At 44.5% G+C, this 15,415-nt stretch overlaps 2 protein-coding genes and 1 pseudogene across 3 annotated transcripts in view; all 3 read right to left on the bottom strand.

The window, feature by feature from the left end:
• Positions 1-15,415, bottom strand: part of LOC309808828 (centrosomal protein of 78 kDa-like) — a 1,511,271-nt pseudogene that overhangs the window by 800,743 nt on the left and 695,113 nt on the right. The gene's annotated exons all lie outside the window — the stretch shown is intronic.
• On the bottom strand, positions 16-9,507 carry LOC309807099 (interferon regulatory factor 6-like). Its single transcript, XM_082626338.1, has 4 exons — positions 8,344-9,507; positions 2,706-2,910; positions 1,549-1,677; positions 16-185 (listed from the first exon to the last, which is right to left on the bottom strand). The coding sequence occupies exons 2-4, from the start codon at positions 2,848-2,850 to the stop codon at positions 103-105; spliced, it is 357 nt and encodes a 118-aa protein (XP_082482464.1). The 5' UTR covers positions 2,851-2,910; positions 8,344-9,507; the 3' UTR covers positions 16-102.
• The window catches only part of LOC309807088 (uncharacterized protein), a 457,860-nt gene continuing 452,091 nt past the window's right edge, over positions 9,647-15,415 (bottom strand). Inside the window, exon 4 of the transcript XR_014294485.1 lies at positions 9,647-10,867. The gene's annotated coding sequence lies outside the window, so the exon portion shown is untranslated. The remainder of the gene's footprint in view (positions 10,868-15,415) is intronic.

The raw sequence follows: 15,415 nt of genomic DNA, 5'->3' as shown, positions 1-15,415 counted from the left end.
GCCCGGAGCCTGTTTGAAAGTATAGGCTTCGTGGAAGTCACTGATGCGCCCCAACTCCTCTCTCAGGGCAATGAAATCCCGGTGTGGCTGTAGGGCCACATTTTACTTTTTATTTTTAATATATAGTTCACATGTTTCCATAAAGGATCCAAGGTGGCCCATAATGTAAGGACACACAATATTAGCTTTAAAAAAACATGAAAAAAAAAAAAAAAGGTAAATCATGATCCTGGAAATGGGTTGCATCCTTTTAAGGGGTGAGAATAACAGAATGAGTGAGCCAAAGATTTGGGAAAGGATCTCACATTTCCAAATGTCCAAATCTTAAAATTGCACCAAGTGGGAATGTAGCTGTGGCAGTATTAACCTGAGAGAGCTCTATGATCGTTGTCTTTACTCATCACTTGCTTGCAAGGTTATAAATGACAGGGTAAGTGAAGGAGGGCAAGTAGACAGATAAGACTCATTTCCTGATTCTCAAAAGAAGGGGCATCACCTAGGGAAGGGGACTCCAAAATCCTACAGGAATCCTCTGGATATACTAAATTTTCTAGGTGGCAAAAAGTATCTCATTTGACCCTAGCAGCCAGATGGAACTTAGAAAAGTAGTGAAAAGCTACTCAATTGAATGCAAGTCATATGACTAGGAGCATGTCAGTGAAAAGTTCAAGGGAAGATGCTGTGGAAGAGTAGTTCACCTTGTGGTTGAGCGTCCTCAGAACGTGCAATGGGAGGTGCAGCACCTGCTCTGTCTCACAGGGACCCTCCAACCTCTAAACGCATCTTTCCTGGGAAGCCGAATTCATAGAGTCAATTTAAAAAGAAGATAGGGCTTCCCTGGTGGCGCAGTGGTTGAGAGTCCACCTGCCGATGCAGGGGACACGGGTTCGTGCCCCGGTCCGGGAAGATCCCACATGCCGCGGAGCGGCTGGGCCCGTGAGCCACGGCCGCCGAGCCTGCGTGTCCGGAGCCTGTGCTCCGCAATGGGAGAGGCCACGACAGTGAGAGGCCCGCGTACCACAAAAAATTAATTAATTAATTAATTAATTTAAAAAAGATAAAAGTCTCTAATAGAGAAATTTTATCAGAGCCTAGTATTAACAGCTGTAGAGCCACAAGTTTCCCACAATACAGCCTTAGCAGAGGCTGTTAAGGCAGTGACAGAAAATTTGTACCGAGGGAAATAGCAGAAGAGTTTGCCTACAATTCACGAAAAGGATCCCTGCACTTGGCCTGAAGGAAATCAGCAAAATTTGTAACAGCTTGTGTATCTGTATGCGGGATTGAGAATGAATTTCATTTTTTAATTTCTCTGAATTATCACATAAGATTCAGAAGATGCTCTCTCTGCCTAGAAGCCACCCCACTGGGATAACTATGCCTACGGAGTTCCTTTGCCTATGACTCCGACTTGCTAACAGACTGGCAGCCTGGCCCCAGGGCCTGGTCGCTGCTCCCAGTGCAATGGTGGATATGGTGTCAACGGTTGCAAAATCAAAGCCCCTTACATCCTCTCCATGCCTCGGTCCCACCCCCCACCCCACTCACCATTGATGTTCAGGAAGGGGAAGGTGTCCTGGATGGGAACGTGGTGCTGTGACTGGTCCAGCTCATCTTCCTCATCTTCTTCATCCACATCATTATCTTTCTCATCCCAAGGAGCAGATCCAGTGGATCCTACCCGAGAAACACACACACGCACACACAAAGGTCAAAAGTGAGGCGCTCACGTTGCACTGTCATCCCTGCAGCTGACCCACTGTTCAAGCTAGGCACTGCCAGCACAGAGGTTCCTTGGGTTCAGTGTGCACCCTCAGTGCCAAAGAGTGGGAACCAAGGGTGTTCACCCCACTCCCAGCTCCTCCTACGGAGCCCCAGTGCAAGCTCTCATCCCCTCCCCTATCCAGGAGCTGCAGACCCTGCTCCCTTCTCCTAGAAATCTTTTAATTCCTACTCTAAACCCCTTTCTACACATTCGCATCCCTTCTAAGGACCCAAGGAGCACAGCTTCTCTCCTTTATAAGCTTACTGTGAAGACAGACCCTTCCCTCATGGCAGAGCCTCACTAGATTCACTGGAGGTCAAGTCTAAATTATCTGGCTCTTAGTCGGAACTGGCTAAACATTGAGTAAATATAGGGATCAGGTGGTATTCTCCTAGGAAAAATACCATACAAATTAAATGATCACTTACCCATCATTTATAAAGAGAACTTAATAGCCTTCATGATGTCATGGCAATTGATTCTTAGAACAGCCTTTGAAATACGCAGGAAAGATGAGAACCCAGATTTTATAGTGGAAAAAGCTGAGGCTCAAAACGTTGAATGACTTGTTTCAATGTCCCACAAGTAGTGAAATGGAAAGACCGAGGTTTATAACTCAGACCTTCTAAGTTTTAAGCCCTCCTTCTTCTAAACTACCTGGCCTCTCTTCTCAGTGTTGAGTCCCAAGAGAAGTTATTTTTTATAGAACTCAATACCCCCTCTTCTTTCTAATGCTTTACTGTTCCACTGGGTGGGCAGGAAGACTGTGCTGAGTTTATATCTTTTGTTCTCTGGGTTCTTTCTAGGGACAGCATTTCTTGCTTTATTTACCAGTCTTCAACTTTGTAAGCGAGGCGACTTTCAAGTCGACTATCGCTTTAAGGGTCCAGCCCAGAACCTGGCACACTGTCCACCTTCTCCCCAGCAGCTGGGGCCTCACCTGGGTTAATGATAGAGCCCTGGGGCTGGGGGATGTCACACACTTGATATATCTTCACTGGGTTCATGGGCACCTCCTTGGTGCCGTCGTACATCAGGTTGAATTCCCTGCTCTTGTTGACGCACAGCGGAGCTGGGCCTTCCATTTAGCTGGGTCGGGGTCGTCCACCCCTTCCTGGTACTTCCCCTGTCTCCACAGCCCAGGCCTGAGGCATAGGAAACTGCAGTGAGTGCCTGCTTGTTGCCCAGAAACACTGGAAAGTGTGCCCGCCCTCCCTCGTACAGACACAGATACACACAGCCCTGCCTGACCGCCCCATCACCCCAACTCCAATTTACAGAGACTGCAGCAGAAAACACCACGCTGGGGACCAGGCAAGGCAGGGCCCAAGAGAAATTAAACCAAATGCAAATACAGTATTTTAAAAAGAGGAGCCTCATCTCAAGTGCTTGTGCCAGCATCATCTGTCAACACTACAATGGCCTTAATGAAGGGTTGAAAATAAAGAAAAATCTGGAACAAGTATACACCAAAATACTAATGGTAACTTTTGGATAGCAAGACTTCAGGTAATTTTGTTTTGTTTTGCTTGCCTTATTTTTTTTTCACATGAATTGCTTATATAATAAGAAGAGAAAGGGAGGTGGCGTATGATATGAAGAATTTAGGCTTGCTGTTCCCTCTCCCTTCAGTCTTTAATCTGATGCACAAATAACTGTTGAAACCAAGTACCTTTAGGAGTAGCAGCCCATAGGAGGGCAGGAAGCACGCTCTGGGGGTTCAGCTGGCCTCAGTGCGAGGCTGAGGGCCTCAAGTCCTAATAAACTCACACCACCTGCCTTTCCCTGCTTCCTCAAACTCCCACATTGGGAACATTTTGCTGGGAACACCAGGGGCTGGTGGCCTGGGCCAAAACCAGTGGGGCCCCGCCTCTCTGGTTTTCAATTTCCAGGTCTAACAGGCATTTATGTGTCTGTTCACGGGATATCAGCCCTCCCCCACTGTTAACGTATCTCAGATGTCTACACTTTCTTCAGGGCTGTGACGTACGTGCTGGTGCAGAAAAGGGGGATGTCTTTTGCAGAGGACTCAAGATCAAGAGAACGAGATGGACCGGCCAGACTGCTCCCACTTGATGTTAGGAAGATAAGGTGGCCGTGTAGTTAGAATTCTGCAGGGGAACATAGCCTATAGAGTCTATGGGTTTGCGGATCCACAACTTTTATTTTTTCAGTAATGCCAACCAAGCTCATAAGAGACTGACATATAATCCAGAATGCCAGTCTACTCGTTTTCAAAGGGGGATAAAGCTGGTCAGTGACCAGCATGGTTAAGTCCAATAACCTGGACATAACCATGTATGATCTCAACCAGTAACTCCTGTATCTGGTTTCTAATGACAATTCCAAGAACATAAGACCCACTCAACATTTAAATCCAAATTTTCAGATGACTCCAAAGCTAAATGGAAATGATTTGATATTGAACTCTAAATCTGCATTATCTAGACTATCTCTTACCCAGTTGGGTAACCCAGAATCGACAGTAAAAGGCTCCTGCTTTCCCAAAAATCACAGGGCGTAAGAATGAAAAGCACTGGAAAGGCAAGACCCCCAGTGAATTTGCAAAGCTGCTCTTGTGTCTTTTTCTTTTTGACCTTGAAGCCAGGAGAAATTCTAAAAATACAAATGTATTCATTTTTAAAACTTGACTTTACTATTGTTCAGATCCCCAAGCCTACAAAAATAATTTTATTTTTTAAAAAATGCTCCCTGCCCCAAAGGAGTTTACAATCCCTTAAAGGAGACAGATGAGTCCACAGATCAGAAATACAGATACTATGTGAACACCAGTAAAACTGCCTAATCCATAAAGAGTCGGGGGGTAGGTATGGTTGGCCAAGTTTATCAGAATTTATGATTCTAGGGCTGCATCTTGAACATGGGTAGAAGTTAACCAGGTGAGAAGCGTGGGTCACGATACTCTAAGCAGAAGAAGCTTTATGGGCAAAGGCAGAGGCTGAAAAGCACAGTGCTTAGGGGACCTACAAGCAGTTCAGCTTGCGTGGAGGCAGCATGAGATCAAAGTCTGGGCTTGTAAGTAGGAACCATGCCAAGGGGTTTGGACCTGATTCTTAGAACACTGAGAACCACTGAGAGATTTAAGCAGGTTGTGATGTGATCAGATTTAAGTTTTAGAAAGAACCCTCTAGCTGCAGGACTGAAAAGGGTTTGAAGGGAGGCAAGGCATGAAGATAACACATAGTCTCTATATAATCCATATAATAGTGTCACTAGGGTCTGAACTAAGGAGGTGGCAGTAGGGATAGAGGATACAGGTAACGAACGAGCCGTTAAAGACGCTGACTTGACAAAGCTTGATGATGAACTGATTCCTTGAAGAAGGTGAGAGAGAAATCAAGGATGATTCCCTGGTTTAGGGTTTGGGAGACTGGGTGGGTGGTGATGCTGGCCACTGAGATAGGAGCAGGTTTAGAAAGATGATTTCCCTTTGGAAATGTCGGATTTCAAATGCCTGTGGAAGGCCTAGGGGAGAATGCCCAGCATGCCCAGGGCAGTTTTTTATCCCCACTCACCTCTCACATCACCTGAGGGACTCTCCCTGCCTGCCTCCAGCCTGGAAGAAGGTCCACCAGATTACTGACATCTCTGCCCTGTGGGCAAGGACCAATTTCTTTTCATTTCTGTATCCCGGCTCAGGCTTTAGCACACAGTAGGTCAACGTGTATTTGTTGAATTGCCTCAAATTTACAGAAATACACTTCTTGGGGAATGAATAAGTTGCTATTACGGATGGAAGGCCAGAAAAACAGCTATGAGCAGAAGGCCAAGGAGACACTGCAGAAAGTGCTGGAGGAGAAAATGCGTGCAGGACAGCAACTGCAGAGCAAACAGGTGTGGGGATGCTCCATAATCCTTGGGGCTGGGAACCCTGGGGCAGTCTGGGTGGCAAGGGAGCCAGCTGCACAACCCCCTGGAACCCCCAAGGCACCACCCTCTCCTCTGATCTCCCTCAGCGGTCCCTGGCCCTGGCCGAGCACAAGTGTGAAGAGTGGAAGAGCCAGTACGAGAGCCACCCCCAGCATGCAACTGTCCCCTACCCTGCCAGCCCAGTAATCATGAATGCCGTCTTCCTTCTCTTTTTTACAATGTGGTACATATGGATTTCTTTTGAATGAGATTTAACCAGCTTTTCAACCTTTCTTCTTTCTAACAATATCAGTACTCTCTGACTCTCCAAATGCGCCTTTTAAAGTTGATTTAATTTATGGAAAAATCACCCTTCATACTTTCCCTTTCTTTTTTAAACCTCCCCATGGTAGTGTAATGTAGTAGAAGGAGATTTGGCCTGGGAGCTTGGACACCAGGGTTCTAGCTGCAGTAACCCACAGTTACACACGTTATATTATTAAAGAAAAAAGTAACTTACAGAAATGTATGAGGCCATTATGCACATACACACAAATATATATTCACTCATATATCCATAAAAAAGTAGTCTGGAAGGTTCTATAAAATGTTAAAGGTGTTCACCCCAGGGTGGAGGAGATATATGTTAACTATATTACCCTCTTAAATTTTTACAGTAAATGTATATTACTTTTATAATTTAAAAAGCCAAACTTTTCATTTTTAAAAACCTAAAACATGAAAGAAAACTGGAAAACCAACAAAATTAAAACAATCCCTAAGTCTGAGGCAACGATTTTTTTATCCGAGTACAAGTGATGAATGAAAATACTAAGAATGGTGTGTGACACCTTAAAGTATAGAAAAAAATACAGTAAGGCAAGTAGGCATTAAGATAATAGAATATAAAAAGTTACCCAGATATATTCAGACAACGGACTACTATTCCAGTAATAAAAAGAAATGAATTACTAATATGAGCTACACGGATGAGTCACAACAACATGAGGAGCCAAAGAAGCCACGTGCAAAAGGGTACTTGTTGTATGCTTCCATTCATATGAATTTCTAGAATAGGAAACACTAATACATAGTGAAAGAAAGCATGTCAGTGGTTGCCTGATGCCAGGCCTGGGAAACTGACTGTAAAAGGACAAGAAGGAACTTTTTGCAGGTATTGGAAGTGTTCTGTATCTTGACTTTGGCGATGACAATATAGATATACACATTTGTCAAGACTTATCAAATTACATGCTTAGAACGGGTACACCTTGTTGAATGTAATTCATACTTCAATAAAGTTGATTTTAATGTTAAATTAAAAAGTCACCTATGGGTGGGCTTCCCTGGTGGCGCAGTGGTTAAGAATCCGCCTGCCAATGCAGGGGACACGGGTTCGAGCCCTGGTCCGGGAAGATCCCACATGCTGCGGAGCAACTAAGCCCGAGTGCCACAACTACTGAGCCTGCGTGCCTAGAGCCCATGCTCTGCAACAAGAGAAGCCACCGCCATGAGAAGCCCGCGCACCGCAACGAAGAGTAGCCCCCGCTCCCTGTAACTAGAGAAAGGCCACGTGCAGCAATGAAGACCCAACACAGCCAAAAATAAAATAAAACAAAAAATAAATTAATTAAACAAAAAAACAGCAAACCATTTAAAAAAAAAAAAAAGTCACCTATGGGGACTTCCCTGGTGGCACAGTGGTTAAGAATTCGCCTGCTAATGCAGGGGACGTGGTTTCAAGCCCTAGTCTGGGGAGATCCCACATGCCGCCGAGCAACTAAGCCCGTGCGCCACAACTACAGAGCCTGTGCTCTAGAGCCCGTGTGCCACAACTACCGAAGCCCACGTGCCTAGAGCCCATGCTCCACAACAAGAGAAGCCACCACAGTGAGAAGCCGGTGCACTGCAACAAAGACACAATGCAGCCCAAAATAAATTAATTAATAATAATTTAAGGGCCTCCCTGGTGGCGCAGTGGTTGAGAGTCCGCCTGCCGATGCAGGGGATACGGGTTCGTGCCCCGGTCTGGGAGGATCCCATATGCCGTGGAGCGGCTGGGCCCGTGAGCCATGGCCGCTGAGCCTGCGCATCCGGAGCCTGTGCTCCGCAACGGGAGAGGCCACAACAGTGAGAGGCCCGCGTATGGAAAAAAAAAAAAAAATAATTTAAAAAACAGTAGTCACCTAGATGTCTGAGCAAGACAGAGTCCCTTTAAGCTTTCAGTCCCAGCTCTTCTCTGAAGCCTCCCCTCATTCACCCTGGCAGCATGTGACCACTTTGCATCTCTTTAACAACTTATATTTATCGGTTCCATTCAGATTTGATGCTTGAAAAGTTTTGTATATTTTATGTCTATCTTCCATTCAACTTGGTTCCTCTAAGGCAGGAACAATAATCTCTTTCATAAATTGAGACCATTACAAAAACAGAATTATGTTCCCTTTCCTCCCAATCAGGGGAATTTGAAGTAGGATTGATGAAATCCTGGAAATCATAAGCAAAAATGTCATTTCTGCATTTTTATGGCCACAGGGTCCTGTGTTTTCATCAGATTCTGGAAGATATCACAGAGCCCAACAATGTTAAGAACCTCTGCTTTGAATCCATGTGCTTTCACTCAGCTCTGTGGTACAAGGCACCCTGCCCCTGGGGCAATCTGTCTGTGGTCCCTGCAAAGATGATAAACCCACATCAAAGACACTCACTCTTCTGCATGTCAGTGGACTCTACTGCCATCTCTTCCTCCACAATGACGTCACTATCGCCATCTTCAAGATTCATTTCTGTCTCATCTAGAACACTGTCTTCTTCCTCTTCCTCCTCCTCATCTTCCTTGGAGACATCCTTTAATGTGGCAAGTAGTCTGTTGTAACCAGAAACTTGTTCTGGTTCACTCTATGCTTCACTTTCAGAACTTGAAGTATCTATAAACTCTCTGACTAAAAGGAAAATGGGGATTTTAAAAACAAAAATTATACTGTTCTTGTTGCTACCCCACGACTACCATCAGGTCCACAGTGGAACCAAGTTCAGACTTTTCTAGATAAAAACTAGCTTTTCTGCAAATACGCAGTCCTATCTATTCAACCAAACCTAGCACCAAATTTGTTTAAAACAGCTAATCTAGCTATGATTCTAGAAGCGCTTCCTCTTCTTTGAACTGCTCATGTTCCACATGGGAAGACAGCAAACTAAACACATGGAGCTTTAGGTTATAAGGCGATCTAACCTATGTGTCAGACATTTGGCACCTTTAAAGGAGCAACAGGAAAACTTACAACAAAAAAGTGTAGTTTATTTCTGAGTCTGTGGTAATGAAATAAGACCTTTGATGATTTTGCACTCTATTTTATGTTAAGCAAACACGACATTCCCTCTTAGGATTCACCAAGAGCCCTCTGGTAAGCCTCCTTAACAGGCTAATCTCTCAGGACAGTTTCATACTCTATACTATGTTAGTTATCACAATGGCATTTTAACAGACATCTGCACTTAAAACTAAGCAATATTACTAAAGTATAGCTTACATCTAAAATCAAAGAGAGTGGAAATGTAGCCAAACTTTAGTACCATATATAATCTTAAAAGTAACAGTCCAGAATCTACTATCATAAAGAAGGTATAAAGCATTACCAGTTGACAAGTCTGTGGTTTTGCTTCCTTTCTGGAAACCCTGAGAAGAAACAGGCAATGTTAAACTTTAACTACTAGTATGTAGCAATTAGGAAAAGTCTAATGATACAACTTTAAATGAACATGGCAGACTATACCGTTATAAATACATTATATCTATTGTCAAGTAAAAACTCCATATGCATTTGGACAGGTTTTGGAAGGATATGCCAAATAGATAATAAGAGACGAATGAAAAAGTCTAACAAGACCACATGACAAATACTACAGTCACACAGTAACAGGCTCTCATCCAAAAGATGGGAAATTTTGGCAAATAAAAGCCCTCGGGGTTCACCTTTTCTAGCAAGTTTCTTAAGTAGACTATCCCTCTAACTGTTGATAAAGCAGCCCAAAGGGGTGGGATGAGCACTAAGATCATAACTGAGAGTCTGGACACTTAGAGAGGAGCCCACAACTACCCAAACATTACTTTCCTCATGGTCATTGAATAGATAGGTGATGTCGAGGGTCCCAAGCAATTCTTTTTTTTTTTTTTTTTTTTTTTTGCGCTACGCGGGCCTCTTGTTGTGGCCTCTCCCGTTGCGGAGCACAGGCTCCGGACGCGCAGGCTCAGCGGCCATGGCCCACGGGCCCAGCCGCTCTGCGGCATGTGGGATCCTCCCAGACCGGGGCACGAACCCGTGTCCCCTGCATTGGCAGGTAGACTCTCAACCACTGCGCCACCAGGGAAGCCCCCAAGCAATTCTTTTTTTATTTTTTTTAACTTCTTTAATTTATTTATTTTTGCCTGCTATGGGTCTTCGTTGCTGCGCCCGGGCTTTCTCTAGTTGCGGCGAGAGGTGGCTTCTCTTGTTGCGGAGCAGGGGCTCTAGGCTCGCGGGCATCAGTAGTTGCACCACCCTGGCTCAGTAGTTGTGGCTCGCGGGCTCTGGAGTGCAGGCTCAATAGTTGTGGCGCACGGGCTTACTTGCACCGCGGCATGTGGGATCTTCCCGGACCAGGGCTCGAACCCCTGTCCCCTCCGTTGGCAGGCGGATTCTTAACCACTGCGCCACCAGGGAAGCCCCCAAGCAATTCTTTAAAAACATAGAAAACGAACACAAGCTTATAAAATCTCTGCCCAGTCGCCACACAGGAGGCGTGCCGTCTAGCATCAAACTACAGGCTCAACAAAGGGTAGGAAGACCGGCGAAGAACCCCATCTCAGGCGGGAAGCCGCCAGGATCCCCGGGCGAGCTAGGCCGGCGCCGGGGCAGCGTGGCACGCGGCGGGAGCTGCCCTGTCACTACCCCCGGGGCACCGGCGGACCAAACGCGGGGACACGCGGGCTCCCACCGGGAAAGGACGCCGGCAGCGCCGGTCCCAGCCTCGCCTCTCCATACCTGTCATAGAAGGGATGCTCCTCGCCGAAATCCCTTAGATGCTTCTTCTGCTTTTTAGTTAGGGAGTTGAGCAGCTGGCTCTGGCTCCGGCTCCGGCTCCGGCTCCCGCGTTTGACCATGGGGAAGACGTCAAGTCAGCCAACCTCCAAGAATCGCGTTTTTCACCTGGAAGTCGTCTCCTCAACCCACTCACGCGGGATTGCCAACGGCGCTTTACGGCGGAAGCAGGGTGCCATAAAGCAGACCCGCTTTACGCCGCGCTTGTACGACAGGCGTGGCTGTGAGAATCAGCCTGCATAAACGTGTAGTAACTGAGATGGTTGAATGCAGTGCCTTTGTATTATGCCATAATACAAATACCAACTAACATTTAAGGCTGCCGGTGCATCTCAATTCATCCTCACAACAGTAAACAAATAGGCCTTGTTAATAAGCCTGATATTGGAGATGAGAAAGCTGATGCTTACAAAAGGTTACACACACACTAGCAAGAGAGGAGATGGAAACCTAGTTCTCTCTGATGCGGCCACAGGCTTTTCCCACTAGGATCTGCCACATGCGTGTGCTGTGTGAAGAATGAGGACGCAAGGCTGAGATTCCCGCCCTTACCCTACCCCCTCATTTTCTGAAAGTATTGCAAGGGCCCTTGGTAACACATCTGTTCTGGCATTTTTCATGTTATAAAAGCAAAAACACATCCAGAGAGGTAAAGTGACTTTCCTAAATCACCCGGAGAGTCGATGTTAGAGAAAGCAGTAAAACTCAATAAAGTGTCTCAAAACTGAATTGGGGCAAATTGGGATGGAAAACTTTTAAAGGGTAAGTAACTTTTCTATATCTGGGCCGTGGTGGTGGTTACACCTGGTATACAATTACCAAAATTAATCAAACTGTACCTTTGAAATTGGTACATTTTAATGCAAGTAAATAATAATCTCAATAAACAAAGAGGTAAAAACAGCGCAACTGGACTTAATACTCTAGAGACAGGCAGAGTGTGCAGGGATACTTAAAAACCACAGGATAGGGCTTCCCTGGTGGCGCAGTGGTTGAGAGTCCGCCTGCCGATGCAGGGGACGCGGGTTCGTGCCCCGGTCCGGGAAGGTCCCCCGTGCCGCGGAGCGGCTAAGCTCGTGAGCCATGGCCGCTGAGCCTGCGCGTCCGGAGCCTGGGCTCCGCAACGGGAGAGGCCACAACAGTGAGAGGCCCGCGTACCGAAAAAACAAAACAAAACAAAAACCACAGGATAAACACAGAGACACTTTTTTTCTAATAGTAACTTACAATGTCAATCATAAACCACAGAATTCACCTGAATATTTAAGGTAAAATAGGAGCCATCAAAGATAGTGTTCACTGCCTCTGCTATTAGAGGAGCGTCTGTGAGAGAATTGGAGCTTTGTCCAATACCATGTCACACCTATAGAAGTCGCACTACAACTATTAAAATCCTAGTTTTGTCATTCTGGGGACCATCTACTCCTAATTAGATTCTGGGAGCTTAGGGTGGCGTACGGAGGCAAAGGGAGGGAGTATCAAGAAAATATGCAAACAGCAGGTAGTGCCAGCAGATGGCCCAGCCAAGGAACCCAGAAACAAACAGACATGTGTCTTCTGTCTCATTTCAAGATAAAAAGTACAGTCACTTACGTAAACAAAAGGCTGCTTGCAAATGTCATCATACATACTAAGGCACTAACCACAGTATAACCTGGCTATGACAATAAAGTCATACAATGTTTTTTCTCCTCCCACCCTATTCCAAGTGCCCCAGCTTCCCTCCCCAGAGGCAACCAGTTTCTTGGTGTTCTTCCAGAGATCTGCTATAAAAAGCTATACTCTTGAGCACTTGATGTGACTCTTTACTCTCTCCTGCTTTCCATGTCATTGTAGTCCTATGGACAGGTCTAGACTGTTCCCAGGTTCAGACACAACTGTGCCCTAGCTCCACCCAAGTGCTCTCATCATTGGCTCACTGAGCCCGCTTCTGAAAATATTTATATTAGCCTTTGACAACATAAAAGGGGATGCTTTGTGAAATTTTAACCTGAGAGTTCGGAATTGAAACATATTTTTCATGCCTCCAGTGAAAGTTCTCTTAGTAAAACCCACACAAAGAAGATGCATGTGCCAACTAGTGAAGGCCCTGGGAAAATTGTAATAAAGGCAAAATTTGTTCTTCCCTTTCTTCTTCTCACGCTCAGCCCTTCCTTTTCCCTCCTGCAGGGTTGTCTTTGCCCTTTGCCCTCAGGGACTCAGTATTTTCAGGGGTAAAAACAATCCAGGAAATAATCTTTTATACTAGTTTGTAAAGAGAGGCTGATGAATTAATGTTACTTGGGTATTTTCAATTCGGGGAGACTCCCTAGGATAACGATCTCAAGGGGTGGGAGGGGGGTGGCTGTCCCTTAAGACAAGATGGTCAGAGTATTCAGAAAAGTGTTAGTTTTTCTTTATTAAAAACTTTTTCTTTGGAAAATTTCAAGTATATACAAAAGTAGACAAAACAGTATAATACACTCCCATGTTCCCATCCCTCGGCTTCAATGCAAGGTATGCCCACCCACTACCCCTAACTCCCGCCCCTGTATTATTTTTGAAGCAAATCCCAGACATTGTATTATTTTATCTGTAAATATTTATTTCTAAATATCTAAAAGATAAGGGTTCTTTCTTTAACATAGCTACAATGGCACTATTTCACCTAAAAAAAAGATGATAACAATTATTTAATATCATCATGTAACCAGTCAGTATTCAGATTTCTGATTGTCTCATAAATGTCGTCTTTTTTTTTTTTTTACACTGTCAGTTGAACATGTTCTGCTGTTCTCTGTGTCTCTCGCGAATACATTGTGGGATTTAGAACTTTGATCAGATTTCATTATAGCTGATATTTTAGACTTCCATCAGGAGGCGTATACCGTCTGGTTGTCTTTCATTTTGTGATGTTACCAGTCATTGGTAGTCAATGTCTAAATTCGTGAATTCATTAGAGGTCACATTCTAATTCTATCATGAGGTGATATTCTAATTCTATCATTTCTTCTTCACTTACTTGCTGGACTATTTCTATGAAAGCAAGCTTTTCCTTCCCCTAAATTTTGCTTACCCAGTGGTACTGTTTGTATAGGAAAAGCAGAAGAAATGCTTGATTCTCTCCCTTCATTTACTAATTTTCAACACAAGGAGTCAATTCACTGGATCTTCTCATGTTGACCAATCAAGTTTTTTTTTTTAATTTTTAGTATCATTATGAACTCATGGAATTATACAAGTTGATGTGTTTTAATCCCTTGCAAGTATTATGGTGTACGTGATTTGAAAGAGCATATTTGACATATAGTGATGTATTTGAAAAGACAAACTATGTCCTAATACAAACCACAGAAAGTAAACAGGAGTCTATCTGAGATTCTCAACAGAGCAGGGATGGGAAGGTGGGGAAGGAGCACAATTTGAGGATACAGATCAGATGCTGGGGAAGTTTGAGTTTTGAAATTTATGTGATAATATAAGTGGTAACAAGGGCACATGTGTTCAAGATATGTTGACAGGGAGCCATAAATAATCCAAAGGTATGACTCTCTAATTATGAAAGCTCCGACACCTCAGCTACTGATCTGGGAAGATTCTGGGGAAGGTGTGTGTGCACCCACACATCTGTCTCCTCCTAGATGCCTCAAATCAGACAGTCTCCTCCACCACATGTATGCATACATGACTGTATACACCCCAAAGCCATCCAGCCTCTTCCTGAGAGTGCTGGCAGAAATCAGTCTCTCGCTACCTGTATAATGAAATGAGCTTGTTTATTCATTAAAAAAAATGCACTAAACACCACGTGCCAGGTGCTGTGCTAGTAGTTGAGGCTGGGGGAAAGAATAAGATCCATTCCAGCCTCTTCAAGGAGCCCTCAGCCTCATCCAGGTATGGATAAGTATGCAGACTCTTACGATACACTGTGATAAATGCTAAACTGATAGATGCTGGGTGCTAAGGAAGCAGCTCAGTCAGAGTTTTGGTGCTGCTGGGGGTTGGGGGCCGGTGGGGGAGGGTCATCTGCTGCCTTTGAGCGTTTGTCAGCCTGTCACGCTCATTGAACATCGGTATTGAACTTGAGATTAATCTAGATTCTAGATTTTAGGCTGTATGAGTTGTTTCAGCTGACTTCATGAACAGCATGTGTGTGTGTTCAAGACAGGGTATGAGGGATATAGGGCAACAGGAAATTAGAGAGCTGGGTAGTCATCGGATTCCACAGCGTTTATTGTGTAAGGAGCAATGAGTTTTCTAGGTGGAGCATGTTTTAGATAACGAGATTATGTCTGAAAAGAGAAAAGCTTTGTAATGTATTTCAATGCACTCTACATAACTTGAAAATGCAAAACACTATTATGTATAGTGCCTACACTTTCTATTCATCTGTACCCAGAAGAACTATCCATTGTCAAACCCAGAGCCTGGCATAGAGTGACCTGTAATAATTATGTTTCCTCAAGCTTATCAGAGGTTGTTTTATATTAGGCCTAGCCTAAAACTGAAATATTTTATCAGATTATATTCACCTGACTGAGAACAAGGCTAAAATGCTACACTAGAGGGGATAAAGTTTTACCTCCCTCTCTCTAGTGGAATGTTGGTGTAACTACATTCTGTTTTTCACATTTTTCTGGCAGAGGCTTAGCAGGCAAACCTTCATTCATTTATCAAACATTTTCTAAACAGTTACCATGTTCCTGTCATAATGTTAGGCATT

The sequence above is a fragment of the Mesoplodon mirus genome, assembly GCF_964341445.2.
Source record: "Mesoplodon mirus genome assembly, chromosome: 7".
Taxonomy (NCBI): domain Eukaryota; kingdom Metazoa; phylum Chordata; class Mammalia; order Artiodactyla; family Ziphiidae; genus Mesoplodon; species Mesoplodon mirus.
This window is presented reverse-complemented; position numbering and strand designations above follow the sequence as displayed.